Here is a 20,672-nt window from a genome sequence, read left to right as displayed (position 1 = left end):
CACCTCATCTGGGACACTGGTACAACACTCGGTGCAGCAGGACCCTTAGCAGTGCACCTGTGATGGTGACAATACCAACCGGTCGTCTGACTTCAGCCTCTTCAGGCTGAGAGTCAGACCTACTTGTCAAGTCAACACACCATCTGCCGGAGGCACGTGCTGAAAGAGGTTCAGCCTGGGAGCGCTAAGGACATGCACGCTTCTCAAAGTGTGTAAAAGACAGACAGCTCCCAAGGAGCGCTGTGCTGCTCACACAAACGGTGTTTTACGACTGCATTCCCTGGTTCAAATTGTTTAAATTACTTATTGCCATTTAAGCGTAACCAGGCTTGCACCTCATACAGTATCAGCCTGGTTCAAAAAACATCACCAAGCATCAGACAGACCTAACGAAGTAGGATGAATTTGAAAGGAGCAAGCCTTCCCAGGTAGTTAGTACATTTGCCATATTAGTAACAGGACACATGTAAGAGTTAGGCAAGTGGCTTGTGCTTTATCTAGTTTCCCCTGGAAAAAAAGCCATGTCCTGTCCCTTCCCCAGCTTTAGCCCTAGCACCTGCCGTGGAGGACAAAACTTCACAAATTCCAGCTGATGATAAATCAAAAACCTTGTTCTGCATGGCGGCTGCATTAAGCTACTGCTTTGCTGGACATTGGGGATAGATTTCAAGACACATTCTGCTGCTTGAAGGTTAGAAAAGGACTCCAGTGCAACAGCTGAGCTTATCCCCCGTATTAAATATCATCAAGCCTCCACTAACATACTTGACACTTGTCAGGATGGACATTATTCACACCCTTCACTTTACACCGCGTTCCTAGCTAGGTGCAAAGTGGTTCTCTGAAAGCAGAAGCCCAAATTCCCTACATAGCCAACGATGACAGTTGGGCAGTAACACCGAGCACCTTTCTTAGAGGCGTACAGTTAGAAGTGTTGAGTGTGAGCTCTCCTGTCCAGCACAGTGAAGCATAAATACATAATAGTCAGAAAAAGACATTTATACAGACAGATAGAAACAGACAGATGCCGCTATCTTTCTCTATAAGCACGTTCTCACAACACAGGCTTAATGATAAATTGACCTGGTGACCTAGAACTGCCGCCCACTCCATTTCTTCTCAATTTCTGTATAGTTGCAACAAGACACAGTTCCCACACGATTCACTGATTACAGTCAGAATTCCTGCTCACTGGAAGGGGAAAATAAACCTTGGCTAAAGGAGGCCAGCTGCTTGCTAATCCTATAGTACATGCTGGCGGCAAGCTAGATAAAATGTTCTGTCATATACCCACCTGGTTTTTAGCCTGCCTGTACAGAGTCTGTTTTATTGTCTCAGAGTCTAAGGTGGAATTAAACACATCTTTAACTTCAAATGCTTCCTCGGCTGCTTTGCGAAGATCCAGCCCCTTCCCAAAATTCGGCATCTGCTCCAAATCTAACAAGCCGGCTTCGTCCTCCTCAATACACCTGTACCAATGACCAGGGGAAGGGGTTGACCTGTTGTTAGCTCGTCTCACCGTTCACAGACCGATGTGAGTGGTGCTAACCCAGTGCCTGCATGCACATCCCATGGGGGTCTCAAAGCCACATGCGTGAGCGGACAGACAGACGAACACAGAAATGACACAAAGTGCAAGGAGTAAAGAAAAAGTGGAGAGCATGACTACGCACGTACAAGCATTAGTGCTCTAAATATTGGTGGTTCAGCCTGACTACAGTTCACTGTGTGGAGGTGTCCAGTTGCTGTCCACTCCCCGACACGTCCGACAGCGTGTCCGTGTCCACAGAACGCTGCTGCTTTCTGAGTAGCAATGAAAATAGCGATGCACTGAGACTAAATAAGAGGCTGCTCTTTGCATCACAGGACATTTGTTAGGAATATCAAACTGAGGCAGAAAAAGCGATGCTAAGCCTACACCATGTCCAACAAACTGATTTTGAAGGTGTCTAGATATGGCTTGACCTCAGGAAGAAAAAATCACTTTTTCCCAGCGCTCTGGTGACTTCACTTGAAGTCAACATTTTGCGCAGTACAAATTGGGTTGTATACACATGCCTCTCCCTTTGCCCTGACCAGGGTTTTAGAGACGGACATTATCCACTGAACTGTGGTATGCGGAAAAGGTGTTTTCTGTTTTGGACTAACTCTTTTCCTGTTATTAACTCCTCAAGTCTTGGATATCCATCTTATCACAGATTCTCCTTGCAGTCCACTTGTTTCGTATCCCCCACCATGGTGAAAATGGAATCTTTCAAGTGAATGCTTAAATCAAACTGGAGGTATGATATATGGCTTGAAAAATAAAACAGTAGCACTCACAATCTACCAGTGACACAGGGTCAGAAGTCTGGCCCACATTTGACTTCTCAAAGGGAACGGCCCACCTCACCTTCGGGTGTGGTCAAAGCTCATGTTGAGAGATGTGGGCTCTTCATCTTCTTCATCCTCATATGCTCCTCGGGGCTCTGTGGTGGGTGATACTGTTTCATCCTGTGACTTCCCTGTCAGGCTGTCATCGTCTTCCTCTTCCAGTTCTTCATCTTCATCATCCACATCTTCTGTTTTCTCATTTGATAATCCATGACACTGGGAATTGCCATCGATATCCTGGATTTCTGGCCTGAAATATTTGGTCAAGGGGGAAAGAAAAAAAGAAAAAGAAAAGATACCAAATGAGTAAGTCGTGCCTTTTCACTGTAACGTAAGACTCTATTAATTTTATATACGTGTATACATGCAAACATATAGAGATGTATCTTTGTACATACACATATCATTTACACTGCAAGGAAAAGGAAAACGGACATGTTTTAGGCAGTTAAAAATCAGCCTTCACAATTTCTTAACAGCGAATGAGCATGTCAAGTATATACCAACCCAAATGCTTTTCAAACTAGAATTTTGTCTAGTCTGGATCTAAATGATGCTTTTCCATCTCATAATATAACATCTGTGGGACATGGGGCTTTCCTCCTCTCTGCTTCTGTATTCGAACAACCTCCCTTTTAGCAACCAGATGCAGGAAGCTTCCTCACAGCATAATCCAACAGCCAGCCTAAATTCTCTCTCACATTACTTTGCTTATTCACACCCAGAGCAGACTCCAAGAGATCAGGAGTTTTAAATTACATTACGAGAATGAGAGTGTGATCAACAGCGCTATGGACTAAGAACCCAACAGGATGCCACCAAGTGACGTAAGGTAAGCATAGCATCTTTACCAGAAATTTTATGCCAGCACGTTCCAGACTGCTTACTGTTCCCTACGTGGGTTGTATCATTCTGTGGATTTCTCATACTTACATTCTGGACTTGCACCTTAATATTGGCATTGAATAGCTATTTGTGAAAGCAAGAGAGCTGCAGGTGTGAGTGTATACATTCAGATTTGCTGAAATCCACAGATACAGACGGATCTGAAACGAACTAAAAGACTAGAAAAGCAGGTGCCTCTGATCTCTGACAGAACAGGCCAACTGATTTTATGGCAGAAGGTCAACGGATCACTAATGACATTTTTATCTAGTGATGAAATTGCATTTTATGACAACTGCTGCACTGGAGCTAACTCTGCAGCAATCTGCCTGCCTGCCTTCTGGTAGCACAACCCCATTACTTGTCCCCGCCGGTTTCAGCTACATGTCTGAATATTAGCATCTCTCGTGTAAGCCTTCCTAACTTAAATCACTTTCTGAAACGATTTAATACCAGGCTTAGAGCTTAAAGTTGATTGTATTTTCCTTCCAAACTGCTACATTTCTACATTTCTCTCTTTTGAGTGTTTTAAATCACGTACTGCAGGACAGAGGCTGAGACTGGTCTTTTAACCATGTTAACAATAAATGACACCAGGTAATTTTATTTGCTTGTCTACCTTTTATCTGCTAAAGTTGATGCTTGATTCATTTCACTATTTGCAATAAAATTTCTGATTTCAGAGAAATACGAATCCTCTTTTTCATCTAAAAGTGCATGGTTGTCTGACTCCGAGTTTGGGGAAGAGGCACTGGTCCCAAGGTGGTTTGTAATGACTCCAGAGTGCTGGCTCACTGATTGAGAGAAACAAGAAAAGAGAACAGGAGAAACAATCAGATATTGTCAAAGCTATTATTAAGAGGAAAAATCAAGGAGGAACATTATGCAACAATCCCCTCACTATATATTGAGAATGTAATATTTAAGAGAAATCTCATGGACCAAAGCTGCCAACAGAGGCTCATGTTTTCCAGACTTGAACTACAGAGAGACACACGGATGGTATTCAGCATTTACGGATGGTATATACAAATCAGGAACCACTATCCATAGCTGTATAGCTGTTTGCCTTTGACTTTACCATAAAGCTTTTCCCTTGGCTGAGAGATCACTTAGCTGGCTTCAGCACAGGAATTTCTTCCTTCAGTTTTTCTCTCAGGACAAAGTCTATTTATCTTCTTGGATTTCACATAGAGCTACACATACATTTCAGGTTGAAAACCCCTGGTAAAGTTTGGTGTGTCTGCAACAACTTCGTACCAAAAGGTCTCATGATGGGAGGTTACGCTCCCCGGACAGCGTCCCCAGGAGGTTAGTGTCATCACTGCTATTTCATGAGTGGAAAAGGGCACGCGGACCTGCCGGGAGCGTGGCAGAGCTGAGTACTCTGCATGTGTGCCCGTGTTACCGTGATGCACTGCAGCTACACGTATCATTGGCTGCATGAGGAGGTGGCATTTGGTTTTTGCTACCTAAGGATGCTCGGCATAAAGACACAGTGCTTTCCATGAAGGCCTCCCCAGGTGACCAGAGAGATGAGACCGCGGTGTCTTCTCCCTCCGGCGCCCCAGCAGAACCGCCCAGCAATGCCATTTGCTACCTGGAACATTCTCGTGTTCGTGTTTCTTAAGATGTCGGTCCAAGTTGGTCTGCTGCCCAAAGCATCGGTTACACAGGTGGCATTTGAATGGCTTCTCCTTGTTATGGATGTTTCGAACGTGCCGCTGGAGGTTGGAGGAAATGCTGAATGACCTGTCACAGTATTTACACCTGAAAAATAGAAGCAAATGCCAAAGAGTGCAACGTGAGAGGAAAAAAAAAAGAAAAATCTGACTACCAGAAAACCAGAAAATGTTGGTCTATAAATCTTTACTCAGCTGAGGACCTGGAACGCACGAGGCATTAATCATTCCAGACAAATCTAATATTATTGTTACTCAAGGAGCACAAAGAAAGGATTAGGATTAATTAAGAAGTGAGCCGTCCAAACAAATAAGACTTTTAAACAAAATAATTACTTTTCCACACATCAATGTAAAAATAAGAAAGGTGAGTTAATTTATTTCTCATTTTGTAGGGGAAGCAGGTGAAATATGGGGAGAGGAGAAAGAAGACAGAATGAGAAGAAAGAAGGGAGGTTAAAAATATAAAACCATTATTAGCTTGCACATCCCTACACGGCACAGTTATCTGGACATACAGACAAACCTAGATTTATTTCTGAAATTCCTTGTGGTACTCAAGATACAGGCAGCAGAACATGCCTTTAAAGGCAATTATGGTTATTATTACAGTACAATAGCTCCCAAGAAATACACTGTAGTTTCCAAACAGGATAAGATTTACTCCTATGCAGCGAATATTTGGTTTCGGATGAAAAAAATGTGCAGCGTAAGGAGCCAGGCCAGAATGTTTAGGGAAGCTGTTGAGTGAAGAAATGTTGTCTCTGAAAACTCCCTCGGCAGGAACCACGGTAGATGTGTTGGAAGCTTGTTCAAAGTTGCCATCCCCCTCTCTGGATTCAGATTCCCTCAGCATAAAAGCAAGGCTTTTGTGCACCCCGATGCTGTGAGCTCGGACCTCTGCTCTCCCCCCCAGCGCCGGCACCACTGCAGCCGCTGTACAGAAGAGGGCAGCTTCGAGCCGCAGTGAAAAGTTTCGGGACTAGAGCTACAGAAAATTAATTCTTTGAACCAACCTGAGTCCCTCATTAGGTCTCCCTTTAAATGCATCGTTTGTACCTCAACAAAACTGCCTTCCTCGTGGCTGTGCTTCCAAAGCCCATGGGAAGCTGAATCCCTTGCCCGCTACCTTTGCAAATCTTGCACGCTTACGGGACAAAATAAAAACTGTTCCCAAGCCCCCGGAATGCCAGAACAAAGCCACTCGCTTTAGCTGAACTGCTCCAAGAACAGCATTTGTCCCACTGAGCTGAGCTACCATGTGATAAGGCACAAGGACGGTGGGCATGCTTTAGGAGTGCCATTGCTCCACTGCTCGAACAGGGCACACAAATGTATCCCGGGCTTCCGTCATTCAGGTATGAAGCTAGATTTGTCTTGACAGTAAGGACGTGGTATCGTTTTCCTGCAAACATGGCAGATTCAAATGCGAGAAGGGGTTGTAAGTGTAAAAAATCTATATTGTGAAACACACACAATTTCCAGATGTGCTACAGCTGTGATTTTTATTTAGTCTCTAAAACCAAATTGATATTATTTTTGGAAATAGCAGAGATACATTTATGAAACACTCTCTCTCTGAATATTTATGGATTCCATGTCCACCTCTGAATTTCCTACTGCTAAATCACTGAAAAATACTGAGATATCTCAAATAATGAACCTTTATTAACATAGGAATAAAGGCAAATCTCTTATTAAACCATAGCTTTCTCAGACTTAAAAAGTTTGATTTTTTTTTTCCAAAAATTGTGAACAACTACAGAAGACAAGACGTTATTTGAATGTCAGCTGGACAAGCAGTTTATATACTGACAAGTTAAACATGCATGGGTTTCCAGCTCTTACTCTCCCCCTACCTGCCAGCACCCAACGAGTCTGATTTCACGAGTTGCCAGGCTTCTGCAGCTTCTACTGTTCAGCATTTCAGAAAACTGCGATGTGCAAAACAAATACCCAATATCCTTCTTACTCTGTGGGGTTTTCCTAAGCAGCTTTGCACAGCTGATTCTACCGACACTGTACCACCAGCTCCCTCCTCTCTGCTGATGCTCTGGTCTTCCCTCCCTGCCTGTCTGCACCTCGTCAGCAGGAAATATTTCTAGATCAGATCACTGCTGATCCCGCCTCGAGACGCACCTTTGCTCGCTCCGGGTTGCTTTTCCCATACCCTTCTTACCCCTCTTCCTCAAACCTGCCCTCCTGGGTCCAGCCTCGGCTTTGTGCTGCCGAGGGCCGGGCACGAGGGGAGCATCGGGGCTCCGAGCGCGTGCGGCTGCCCCGCGTACCCCGCGCCCATCACTCACGCCGGCAGCTCCAGGGACTTCAAAGGCAGAGCTCGCATGAGCAAGGCAAGAGAGATCTGGCCTCCCGTATGTCAATTTATTTAGATGTTCAGGAAGTCTTTGAAAAGTTCCCTTTGACAGGTCCTCGCTCTAACTATGAGCTATGTGGATCCAGGTTCAGATACAGAGAAAGGATAAAGAGCTTGTTAAAAAAATAGAAAACAGAGGGGCATTGGAAAGGAGCAATATCTAACGTCTGAAAGTAAAGGGACAAGGGAGACGTACTGTATTATTTGTGGTCCCAGAGGGGTCGGTACTTGGGTCTCTGCTGGTTTTAATCTAAATAAATGACCCAGACAGAGGAACCAACTTAAATTCAGGGAAGAGGTGAACACAGAGGCAGGAGAAGAATAAAGCTCAAAAGAAGCTGTATTTACTCTGTAAACAGACTGACAAAATGCTAGTAAAATTTCTTGCTTATCAGTTTAAAGTAACACACCAATAGGCTAAAAAAATACAAAGCAGGACTGAAGGATAGCTAAGAAGGAGCCAAAGCTGGAACGTGGGAGCTCTAAGGAACAGCAGACAGGGCGAAGTCAGAGCTGGAGGCAACCTGGATTCTCGGTATGACAAACAACGGGAAGGGGGAAAACAGACAGCAAACAATGTAAGGATGAGTAACTGAGCTAATCACCGTAAGAAAAAGACAGTTTGGTAACACTACAGAGGTGACGGTAAGGCATTTGATAACATACTTCGTGAAGTTTCAATAGCGTGACTGCATTTGCAAAATTAAAAAAATAAAAAAAATGTAAAACGGAATTACAGTCACAAAGCATAAAACACACGGACAGTGACTCTTCCTAAATATCAAGTGCACTTACAGCAGGGATGAATTTAGCCTACATTAAAAAAAAAAAAAAGAAAATGAGAGAGAAGAGAGTCATATTGAACTGTGTGCAATCTGAAATGCCAGGGTAGATGTCAGCTTTAGTTGTTAGCTTCAGCTTAATGCAGATAACAGGACACGGGGGCCTAAAAGGAAATTAAAGAAAAACAAATTCAAAACAGACGTCAGGAAGCACATCTTTATAGGAGGAATCACAGCCTTACAGGCAGTGCTTAAGGACTGGGTGTAATTCAAGAATCAATTAGATGGCATCCTGGAGGGAAGGGACATTTGAAAGAAGAAGAAAAAAAAAGCCTTTCTGAATCGAGTAGCTCTTAGTTGTTCTCAGTCCAAGTTTTATGTAGTTTGTGTGATTCTGTGATTCCAGGGACTGAAAACAAAAACAAGAAGCAAACTCACAGCTACAGTATACCCTTATGTTCATGTGTTCCAAGCATAAGGAGCTTCATTAAAAATCGCCTTGCCTGCATTTTGCTTTGTAACCTCGGAAGGACAACAACCTCCTGCTTTTCACAACTTGAGTCGCCACGTAAGTCTGACGTGATCTCTCAACAAGCCCGAGATAGTTCACATTTCTCTGAAAGACGCAGTTTTAAGCTTGATAGTCCTTTTTACCATTGGGTTTTAAAGTACATATTTTTGAGTTTTAGATACGGTATAGAAGAATGAAAAGAATTGTGTCTAATTCCATGGTATAGCATGTTGTCTTTAAGCCATTTCAAATCACTCTCATTTTTAGAAAGCACAGTGTATTAGCAGTTATTTCTCACTCTCCAAAAAACATGTAGCACTTTCCCTTTTCAATAAGAATTAATCGACCTTCATATTGCTCATTTACTACTTATTCCTACCTTATGCCTAATTAAATAGACAGCTACTAACTTTAAATGACTTTGTAAAAGCCACACCACTTATCAATGACAATCAGGAATCAAAAAAACAAAGCATCTGATTTTCTGGCCTGCATTTTTCTTAATCTATATGTGGACATTTGGTCAGTGTGTAGTAGATTTATGAACATTTTAATTCATATTTTAACAAACTCCAACACTGACAAAGTCAACAGAAAAAAAAAACACATTTAAACAATCAAATGAAAAGTTTTAAGTAAGACATCAATAAAACACTGAAAAATCAGCAACCTGCTTTTACCTGCATAAAGTTGGCACTTTGAAAACAAGCTTTCAAAACAATTACTGCTGCTAAAGTTGGAAATCTCAGTTCTCTGAGAGCAAAAGAAAATCAATGATAATTAAGCTCTTCTGTAAATGTAGCACTAACTCTCAGGAGTGCTATTATAATGCAACATTGTCCAGAAGTCAAACCTCTATTGCAAAAAAAAACACACGGGCCATTTTCTGGGAGAAGACCAGATCAAATAAATCTGTATTTTCCTAACCTTTGTTAAGTTGCAGGTCTCCTTTTTTGGAAGAAAACTGGACTAACAATCTCTGAATAATTGGGAGTGAGCATTCTACTCAGACAGGGGTGTATGGTGAATACACAGCGTTCATTCAAGACATATCAAATAACGCAACTGAAAAATCAGAAGAACAGGGAATGGTTCCAAAATATATGTCTGCTTTGGAGAGGTTTTTTTTTTATTATTTTTAATTTACCTAATGTCTACACTCAGAATTCTGTATGGCTCCATATGGAAAAAAAAATTGACTCTGTACGTACCTGGGATTACAATGTGGGAGAAAGTGGCTTCTTAAGTTAAACTAAGCATAAAAATTTGATATATTTGACCAGATGGCCTTTTGCTGCTCATAAATTTGTTTGTTTCTCTTTATATAATAACTGTTACATTAGCTTTGTTGTGAACTTACGACTGTGTATGGAAATACCATAACATTAGCTACCAAAAATGAAATTGTTCGAATTGTTACTACTGTTTGACAACATGCAAAACACTTACTCATGTTATGGAAAACACAATGCTTGATTTTCAGTGAGCTCTCTATTCATCATTCGTTCAGTTTTGCTCATATACTATTCTAAAAAGAAATGAACCTAAGCATATTTTTGGCCAAAGTTTTTTTGAAACTGACTGCAAAACAGTAAGAAAATATTGGGCAAAAATATTCTATGACAAATGACCCCTCATATATATACTCACACATACTTACATATATTTTCTCGTAAGGTTTATTGAAATCTAAAAGACTCGCTTAAACAGGAGTCCCTTCAGGAGAGCCAAGTGCCCAGGCTGGAACGCACTGCCTGCATTTTCTATAAAAGTGTCTGTACGTGCCCTTTTTTCTATACACAACACAAACTGCAGTGTAGAATCAGACTTTTATGTCCACAACTAGAAGAAAATAGTACAGGCTTCTACCTTAGACACCTAAGTCAGTCAAACGGTGTCTGCATTCCCACCCCCGATCACTCTTTTTAAACTTTGCCACTTAAGTTGGAACACTAACTAACTCAGATTTTAAAACACATATACCACAGGGCATTTGTTTTTTTTTTGATCTACTACCCCAGGCCCCTCTGACATGCATTAGGAAAAGAAAAAAAAATCTAGCTAGATCCAGCAGTTAATTTACTGGCAAGCCCTTCAAAACAGCCTGATTTTCAGAGACATTCAGCACCTTCAGCTGTCCTTGAGATGAATGGTTAATGTGAGTGTTAAACAACACTGGAAATCAGACCACTCATTTGCCAGCATACATCTAAATATAAGTTAAGTGTCTATCTTCAAGCTGCCAAGCCTGATTATTTTTGGCTGGTACACATAATATACAATCCTATGAATCACTATATGTAATGCTACAGGACTGCAGCATTATGTTGGCACAACTTTATAGAAAGGAAAAAAAAAACCACAGAGTGGTGAATGAGGAGCGTGTTGGGAAAGGGGCAGTATCTGGGGGACAACATCACCTGTAGGGCTGTTCTCCAGTGTGTGTCCGCAGATGTCTTGTCAGATTTGCTGAGCGTGGGAAGATCTTACCACAGTACCTAGACAGTGAAAGCCAAAGTAACCATCAGTGCATGAAAACTCTGCCACAAGACCAAAATTACAAACACTGTATCACCAGTTGCTATCTCTCTGACTTGTTTTGATACCGTTCCCCAAATTAGAAAATCACTTTGTGCATTTATAACTCTGGGCACATATGTACTGAGGGCAGAAGATGTGGACGCAAGAACTAACAGCATGACGTCCACCTCAGAATAAGAGGATTTACGGTGGTGAGATACTGCTGGAACCCATTTCCATCCGACACAGAACAGCAGTCAATAATGCTGCAACACTGGGAAGGGCAGGAAAAAAAATAAATCAAATGCCTATTATAGGAAGACTTGGGTCAGACCCAAATTCTGACTTAGTAGCTTATTTTGGAGGCCTGGGGAAGTATATAAGAACAAAGAAAGGATGCACTGACGCATCCCCAGTATATTCTCCCAGCTTCCAGTAATCTGAAGTTGCAGATCCTTCTGAGCCTAAACTTGAGCAGTTTCACTCAACACGGTTTTGCTGAGCTTCTTCCATCTAGTTTTCTAAAAGCTTTGAGAATGCACATAAGCTTTTGATGTCCTCAGCCTCCTACAGCAATGAGTTCCTCTGCTGAATTGTGTCGTGTCCAAAAGAATCTCCTGCTTGTTTGAGCCTGGCACTCGTAACTTCATTTGGTACTACCTCATTCCTGCATTAGGACAGAGTGGTTAATCACTGACTGTTCACACTGCCCACCGCTTGAGATTTTTATAGATCTCCCTTATATTCTTATTTGGTTGTTTATCACGCAGAATCTACTTGATCATCCCCAGAATTCATAGCATTCACTTCTAGATGAAGCATTGCATTGCTGTTATCAGGATATACTGCTGGGACTCCAACAGTCTGCTTAGAATAAGGAAATGCAGCAATATAAAATAAAATAAGAGAATGAACTGTGATCCACAATAAATCTGAGTCATAGAAAACTCAAAAGGAAGGGAGGTATAAATAAAAACATTAATTGGGAAATAAAATACTCAGGAGGAAAGGTTATGTTCTGTGTCTGTGAAGCCCGATGCTTAATGTTGTAGAAGGAAAATATGGGCAGACTTTCTCAATTTCAGGGGCATTCAGCACCTTCAAATGTCCTTAAAATGAATAGTTAATGGGAGCATTAATCAATAATGAAAATCCAAATGTTAATTTGCTACTGTGTATCTACATATAAGTTTAGTCCCTATTGGAGCTACAAACCTCACATTTCTGAATCCACAACTGAAATCTGAGCCCAGAGCTTTTGAGGCAGTAGAACACAAGAGACGCATCAAACAAAATCTGTACCCACTTACTGCCCCCAAGGAAAAATGAAGCAGAAGCCATCACAAGAACCTCTGGTACTTGCAGGTAAAACCGTGTAAGCAGATACAGATTTCTATTCCCTTGGTGATACGCTCTGATAACTGCAATGGGTATGTAAGTATTTCTGCGGATAAAGTTGTGTCTGAACAGAGAGGCTTACTGCACGCTGTTTTTAAAGTTCCATTTCTTTTTTTGCATAGCTGAGATTGTAATGCATTTGCACTGGAAACTGTGGCATTTGCTACCACACACAAGAGACTTGGCTTGGAGAACTCTGTTTGCTTGAGAATCTCCAGATCTGTTCTCAAGGTTATTAAAAATTACAAAGAAAATAGAAGATGCTGATTTTCTACCAGACAAAACAAGCTATTTCAGAGCGAATTAGTCACCAGAATGCTCTGTTCTAATTCTGCTGCTTCTTGTTTTTCCTCTCCACCCGCATCCAGACAGTAAGGATGACCACGTGAAGTCGCTCAGTGCCTGATGACGTTGCTGTGATGTTGCTCTGTGCCCCAACACGTTGGGAGAAGGCTCCCGCTGCTGCCGTGGTGCCGAGGCCCTTACCTGCAGGTGTAACGCTCCTTGCCCTTGCGCAGGATGGGGTCGGATAGCGTGGGTGGTGGAGATCGGAAGTTGAAAGGGTGATGTGGAAGGGGCTGCAGGGAAGTGCCGGAGTCTGCCTTCATGGCTGCAAAACTCTCCAGTTTCTCTGTCATCGTTTCTATGGCTGACATCTACAAGTACAAGGCAAGACCTCGTGTCATTAAAATCCACAGGAAGAACGATCTCTGATGCATAAAACATGTCTTTTAGCACTGGTATGGTGCTCAGAGCCTGTTGCTGATGTTTGCTCTTATTCTCAGGAGCCGGCAGCACAGCGTGAAACGGAGTCACTGAATCCAGCCAGGAAAGAGAGGAGTAGCGTATCGGGTTCGGAGGATTCAGAAAAGGTACAGCTGACAAAGCCAGGCTATAACCATCAGATCACAGAGATTAGAAAACTTTTTAACCTTCTGCAACGTGCCTGTGTTTACCTTCAGCATGTCAAATTAAAAATTGTCTCAGGATACACTCGGCTTCCCTTTTCCCAGGGATGACACTGAAATTTAGGCAACATGGGCAGCTGCTGAGAGCAGAAGTCACAGCCCAACCCCTCTTCTCCCCCAAAGCCACCCAGCCCCGGGAAGCAAGGAGGTTCCATTTCTCACACACACACGTTACGCTCCCTCAGGCTCAGAGGGCGAGCAGCAGCGAGCACGGGGCAGGCAGGCAGGCGGCCCCAGGTGGGAGAGGACAGGGAGCTGTGGGGCAGGAGGCAGAAGGATCCTGGCCAAAGTGCAGCGGGAGAGAGCAGGGGAGTGGGCGACTGCTGGCCACGGGGCTGGAGCCTCAGGGAGGAGGCAGCAGCTGGAGCGGTGGAGGGAAGATCAGACTCAGGACCGAGGGTGCCCACAGAGAGTTTGTGCGGCTAAGAGGCCAACGTGTTACTTACAGGTAAGAAAGGTTCAGAAGTCAGTAAAGGTGACGGAAGGATGGCCAAATTCCTGGCAGGAGAGGAAATGCCAGCCAAAATAAAACAGAAGTGAGCAGTGGCTGGATGACTTGTGGTTAGGAGGACCACAGTCTGCACAGGGAAAGCCTGTCTGCATGGGAGTGGGAGGCAAACAGGCCTGGAGAGGGGACACGAGTACGAGGCTTCTGCACACCCCTTCCAGGTGGAGTTTCTGTGACTCAGCAGAGCCCCGATCTCACACACACACAGGGATTAAACCAGACCAGAAATGGGGAGAAGGGGAAAATCCTTGAGAAATGGCAGAAGTGGAAAGCAAAAAAAGAAGAAAGAAGAAGAAAGTCGGTCTGCGTGGAAAGAAAAGGACACCTAAAAAATAACCCCAAAGCAAAAGCAACAACAAAAAAGCATTTTTACTTTCATTAAAGCAAAACAGGAAATCCAAATCCAAGAGAGAAAGCAACTCAGAGGACTGCACTAACATCTCCAACGCTCAATTTTGTGCACTCTCGAGAGCACTTCTGCGATACCCAGCTGAAGCGGGGCTAAAACAAACAAGCGAGCCATAAAGCTGCCTCCTGGCTGCAGCTGACATCACCGGGAGAGGGAGCGAGGGGGCAGTGGGAGCCTGAATGGAGTCAGACAGCGAGCGGGGAGACAGCGAGCGAGCGGAAGGCAGTAGGAAGCCATATATCAAAAGTAGATGCTCTATTGTACAGGAAGGGCTGACCTTTTGCACGTTTACACTTTATTAAACTGGGCTCGGGGGGGAGAAGAGAGCCAAGATATTGTTTAAAATGTATGACTATAAAAAAAAGTTGTCTTAATCACCAAAGAATACATTGTGGAAGGCTGACAACCATTCATAAGCTGTAAAAAAGAGGAGTAGTAAAACCCATTTCTCGATAATAGATCCACAGCCCCTTAGTTGGAGGCTCCCAGCCCATGATAAATAGTAAGTAATACTTAGCGCCAGCCACTTGAAAAGGTTACTTGATCATTTACAGCAAAAGCTCTGCCCCAGCTGCCAGTCATGTAACAAAACCATCACGTTAAAATGCTATCCGGATCTTTCAGAGCTATGCCACTCAGCCCTTTGCTGGAGTACCTGGAGATATCTTTTGTTGTGCCCTGTTCTTTAGGCACTTAGTCAGAGATGTTTGCTGGCTTGATAGCCGTAGGCTTATTTTAAAATTCTAAACACCGGCCATAGCCTCTCCAGTGGTAAAGGCACTTTGCTATTTAGGGAACAACTGCCTGGTTATAATAAAAAAGAAGGGGAGAAGAAAAGAAACTTAACAGGTGAGAAAAGGTTTTCCATTAAGTTATCAAAAAGTTACACCATTTATTTATGTTGTCCAGAGTTTCATTTAAAATAGACAATGTAAGAATAACTCACACCATAGCAGAGGAACTGCTGTCAACGACCGGGTAAGAAGTAAAAGTTGCCTGAAATTCATTTTAAGAAAGCAAGCATCTTCTGAATGCTCAATCTTTATCACAGCCTTTGGCTTAGCCACATCTCACCCAGGGCCCTCTCTGAGATCTGGGGAATTATTCACAGAAGAAAAGACTTGGACCAGACGTGGGCTTTGAGTGAGAGAAACACATGTAGAGGGGGCCTCTAATTCGTCTGCTGTATGGATGTTGGTCCTAACGAAGAAGACAGAAGCAGGAGCCCCTGAAAATGTGAGTTTTTTTAGGAAAACATCCAGGATAATATTGGATGGGGATCTGGTAAGTAAAAAGCTCATGTATTCTTGAACGAATGACCTGCCCTCATTCACCTTCAGTATTTGAAATATCTGAAATATCAGCTGCTGTCAAGATTGAGTGATCTTTACACAGTAAGCCCTTCATTAAAAATTAGTTATCAGGAAGTTTCAGGCTTGAGTGATTGTAAATTTTAGGCTATTCTGTGTGATAAGCTATTAGAGATAACCAGACCTTCCACATCTTTTCATTGCCATGGGAAGAGGACGTGGTCAGGATTTCGTGAACAATGTTAATAACCTTCCACCCAATGCTTGCTCCTGCTCAGGGTCCGCACGTTTCTCATCGTCTTGTTGGGTTGCTTTGCTGCACTAGCTCCTCCCTGCTATCAGATTCTTTACAGGCAGATATCCCCACTATTCTAACTCACACAAACACAGGATGTTCCTGGCCAGCCTGTCACCATTATCCAGCCTGTATGAAGGAAAAATCAGGGGAAGTTGTTAACCAAACTCTGAGGCTGATGCAAAACAATGAAGAAACTAAGTTTAGCTGTGAAAACAACCAGGATCCAGCTTTCACAAACCTGCAAGTTATTTATCTAAGGTGGGAAACATTATCAGACAAGAACAATGCATGTGAATATAAAGGAGAGTACAATAATGACCGCAGAGCTCAGCTCCCACTAAGTGCTCACGGCAGGAGAGACGGAGGACGGCTGGTGACTGTCACACCGAAAGGCCATCAGGCAGCTTGTGGCAGAACCGACTGCATTATCGTTAGAAAGCAAGGAATCGTATGGGCAAGAGTAACACCACTCTCGCCACGGGAGAGTTTAGCTACCGCTTAAAATATAAGGGATTTTTTTGGGATTTTGGTTGATTCTCATGAACAGTCTCTGTAGCACTGGACTTAGCTGTGCATTAAGGACCTAGCGTGGCTGCACTGTGGGCTGACCCACCACCACCTTTCAGAGTAGGTAGATTTGGACTCTAATTACCCATCGCCCCACTTTTACACTTTCTGAGTGATGTAAAGGGAGTGTCGGGCAGGTATAAAATGCTACTGCCTAGATGCTAGAGTGTCTTACTCCACTTTGCACTACTGCAAATGCCTGCACCAGGTGTTTCCAATGAAAAAATTATGTAGGCATTCTGGCATGTGAAAGTTTGGCAGCCTGTACGAGTTGTCCAGACCTTATCCCTGCTCTTCTGTTAATGCAAAAGCAACAGCAAGACATTACTGCCACCATCCTCAAACTAGGTATGAAATTAAAAGTACTTAAAAGTAACTGGTGGAAAATGCTGGAGTTTCCATTCAGGCCCTTGGACGAAAAGAATCTGGTGCGAGAGACTTGTTCGTGCTAGCTCCATCTCAAACTTCTTGCAATTCAATCAACGCTGCGTTATAATTTTACTGCTTTTACCTGGGGGTGGAATAGCAGCGGGGAGGGTCGCAGGTACTTCTCCTTGAGGGCACCCACAGGGTCTGTCACCTTCCGCTTCTCCACCCTGCTGGACAACAACACAGAGGGTTACGTACCTTCCAGGGATACGGGCAGGAAAAGAAACAGCCGAGTCATTTGCAGAGGTGTTTAAATTATATAGATGAGGCCATTCTCCTATTGACACAAATGCCTCTCTCCCCCTTCTACTGAATGCTACAAACGATGACCCAAACATTACCCCACAAAAGGTACTGGCAGCGATATGAAACTGATCTCCTTTGGGCAGTATTTTTCAGCCACCAGACTGATAGCAAAGAAAACATTTTGCTCTTTCTACATGAAACCTGTCGTCTCTGCTACAGTGGTTTATATGCCACCGTGTGAAAAAAAATCACAGCAAAAGCAATGTTTTAGTGGGAGAAGCTCTAGAGTCCACAGCAGGCAGCCACTGCACGGAAAAGATTTCTCTTTGAGAGTTTGTCTTTATCTTAAGAGTTAACACCGGGCCAGACTTTGCAGCCCCATGTGTGCTGAAATCATTAGGTGTTTCATATTTATTTCCTCCCTTGCAGCTGAGATATAATTTGCATTGAGTTTATTTGGCAAGCGTATGTGGACAACAGTTTAAAAAGTTAGGAACTGGTGGGCGATTTCTGAAGCGAGTCAGGAACCCCAGCTCTTCCCGTGTCGCTGCGGTTCATTCATGTACTGCTCGCTCGAGCACCTCACCACGCAGGAACAGCCCTGAAGGCAGGCTCTGGTGTTTGAAATGCTGGCTTTGCTTTCAGAAAGTATTCCACTTGCAGGAAAACCATGGTGTGGAATCACCCAAAAAGAGAATCAGGAATGTCCTCTGTGGGAAAGTTGTCTGAAAGCAGCTCCAATAAGTGCAGCTGCATCTTTAAATTACGGGAACCGAGTCCATCCCGGCTAAAGCAGCAGAAGTCCAATAGTAAGAGTAATTTTAACTACATTAGTCCAGCATAAATGAGAGCAAATTATTTTGCTGCATTTCAGCTGATTGGTGTGTGGATCAAATTACCAAAGAGTTTAAACGAAGAGTCATGCAGAGTGCTATTTAGTGAACTGCAGTTAATCTGCATTTAATTTTTCTTAGGTAGAAGAAAAGAGAAGAGCTGGATTTGAAATGCAGCCGTAATTACTGTGCTTCGGAAGGTGCGCGATTTGACGGGCACGACTTTTCAGAAAAACAGCAGCCTGCAAAACAAGACGTAGGAAGTTTCTCCCTGACACGAGGCCCAGCAGCAAAGGGCAGCTCCCAGCACCTCGCCACCGGAGCTGCGCTGTCCGCGACGTGCCGCAGGGAGCTGTGATGCACGAGGGATGCCTTCGGGACCCCCGTGAGCCAGCCCCACCTGCGTCAGGGATGGAAAGCCCGCGGAGGAGTGATGGCATCCGCACAGCCTCCCCATCTCCCAGCAGGGAGAACGCGACAGGAGCACAAGCAGCCCCGTCAGAGCCGAGCTCTGCCGTGGCTCAGGGATTAGGCTGATCTGCCCAGCCAGTGCCTGAGAACGTTACCTTAACAAGGCCGAGCTAAAAACTGCTCTGATTTCAGGCTGTCTGGCTGCATTAAATTATATCACCAGGAGAAAATGTCAAGGATTTAAGTGGCCTTTGGGAGAAAAATGAAGGAGCCAAATGATGTGAGAGAGTCTGATAAAGAGAAGTTTAGAAACAAAATATTTCCATATTTTTTAAGCTGGGACTTGGAAGCTCTGCTGTTTAGCTCATTACATCAGAAGTCTGATTCGCAAGCAACTCCACCACTGCCTTTCTATTTTAATGTATTACTAAAACTACATGCATCCCATGGAATGCAACAAATGATGCCCCCATCCTTCACTTCCATCTGTCTTCTGGACCTTTACGGTTTTCCCGAGGCTGCTATTTTAATTGGCAACTGCTTTTTCAGCCCATGTTATTTTAACATTCCTACTGAGAATGCCCAGAGGTGGCAGAATCCTAAGCTAACTCTACGCTTTTGCCTCTCTATCCCATTTATTTTTTCACAGAAGTACTTTTTACGAAAATAAATAGCGGACTATTTGCATCATTACTTATTTTTCCAGGAGGAGATGACCACGATGGGCCCCAGACAGAATGCATTACACGTCCCAGGTTGTGATGCAGCGTTTCCATCACAGATGGTAAGCATGTAAGCAACCAACACGGCATCGACCCTGAGAGCGCTGGCAAAGCGAGAGACGCTTTCTTAATAGCAAGCAACAAGGGCTCACTAATCCTCGTCTCAGCTGACAGTTCCTTGGCCCCGTTAGGCATTGACATCATTTTTTCCCACAGTTATCAGGCATACAATAGCAGCAAGGCAGTGACATAGGTGCTGTTCTCCTGGCTTGCTTTTCCACCCAGCAGGGAAGGCCACGCCACCCGTTGTTGCTCGCAGTGCTTTGAACACTCAAGCGAGCCGTCCCGGTGCTGACACAATCGCGCGGCGGTGACGATGAGTCTTTCCAGCGCTAGAAAACACCGGCTTCTGCAGCACTGCCATTAACATCCCAGCAGTCTGGGCTACCCCTAGGCTCGCTGCGCAGCCCTGCAGCACGATATTCACATTTAGCTCGAGGGCAAGCCTTTAACTTGGGCAGGAGCTGAGGGCTCCATTAGGCACTGAGCAGGGGAGCCCTCTGGCCGAACCAGCGTACCGAAATGGGCGGCTATAAAGCAGTTCGCGTAGCCTAAGAGAGCACTGATCGCCACGTTAACAACTAAAGTAAACTGGTTTGGGACACCTCCTCTCGCTGGACTTTGCTAAGAACTAGCAAATGGCGTTTGCTATGTGACAAAGGTGTCTCAGCAGCAGCAGGAAGACAACAGAAGTAGTGCCAGTGCCTGCGGGGGCAATATGCAAACTCACTGGTACGCTCACCTTAAAGCTCAAAAGAATTGTACTTTGGAAACAGAATCCATAAACAGCTCTACAACAACAAAAGACCCAAACCTTTCCTTTACATCTTCTTCTGAATTCTTTCTTTCTGGACTTTTAGCTGGCATTTGGATAACTTCATCTACTCTGCTTTACGCATGCCCTCCACGTACGACTTATTCTAGGAGAGACATGACGAATCTGTCTTCCTCAAAAACATCCGCTCAAAGTGAAACTAGAAAACCCTGGATATCTTCTAAGAAAGGCAACTGCGCACGAAACATTTCTGGGAGAGATCTAGATAACGTGCTACCATGCACTTACTCAGTACTTGTTACTCCAGACTTAAAAATGTTTCAAAAGCCTGGGTCCGCAACAGCAGTTCCTATGAACTGAATAAATCCAAGGAGTTAGAAAGAAAAAGGGGGGCGGGGAGAAAAAAAGGTGAAGTGGCTCACAAAAGGCCTTCAAAGAAGTGAGTGGGAGAGCTGTATTTGCAGGCTCCCAGGGCTCCTGACTCATTCCCAAGCCATGAGAGCCCAGGCTCTGAGGCATCTGAACTCTGCATTCTTATCGAATCAAACCTCTGGAATTTCCCCAGCAGAAGTGCCATCTTAGCGTTGGCTCGTGGGAGAGTCCTTAAATAG

The 20,672-nt window shown here is 43.9% G+C and overlaps 1 protein-coding gene across 13 annotated transcripts in view; it reads right to left on the bottom strand.

The window, feature by feature from the left end:
* PRDM16 (PR/SET domain 16) overlaps nucleotides 1–20,672 on the bottom strand; it is a 314,214-nt gene that overhangs the window by 6,552 nt on the left and 286,990 nt on the right. For 11 of the 13 annotated variants that reach the window (XM_013194764.3, XM_048067479.2, XM_013194765.3 and 8 more), the window contains 7 exons: nucleotides 17,097–17,184; nucleotides 13,012–13,181; nucleotides 11,028–11,105; nucleotides 4,859–5,028; nucleotides 3,878–4,052; nucleotides 2,393–2,623; nucleotides 1,295–1,469 (listed from right to left, as the gene is read on the bottom strand). In XM_013194764.3, coding sequence (XP_013050218.1) covers nucleotides 1,295–1,469; nucleotides 2,393–2,623; nucleotides 3,878–4,052; nucleotides 4,859–5,028; nucleotides 11,028–11,105; nucleotides 13,012–13,181; nucleotides 17,097–17,184 — 1,087 coding nt within the window. The remainder of the gene's footprint in view (nucleotides 1–1,294; nucleotides 1,470–2,392; nucleotides 2,624–3,877; nucleotides 4,053–4,858; nucleotides 5,029–11,027; nucleotides 11,106–13,011; nucleotides 13,182–17,096; nucleotides 17,185–20,672) is intronic. The other 2 variants (XM_048067480.2, XM_048067489.2) reach the window with 2 other exon arrangements.

This window comes from Anser cygnoides, chromosome 23, assembly GCF_040182565.1.
Source record: "Anser cygnoides isolate HZ-2024a breed goose chromosome 23, Taihu_goose_T2T_genome, whole genome shotgun sequence".
NCBI lineage: Eukaryota > Metazoa > Chordata > Aves > Anseriformes > Anatidae > Anser > Anser cygnoides.
This window is presented reverse-complemented; position numbering and strand designations above follow the sequence as displayed.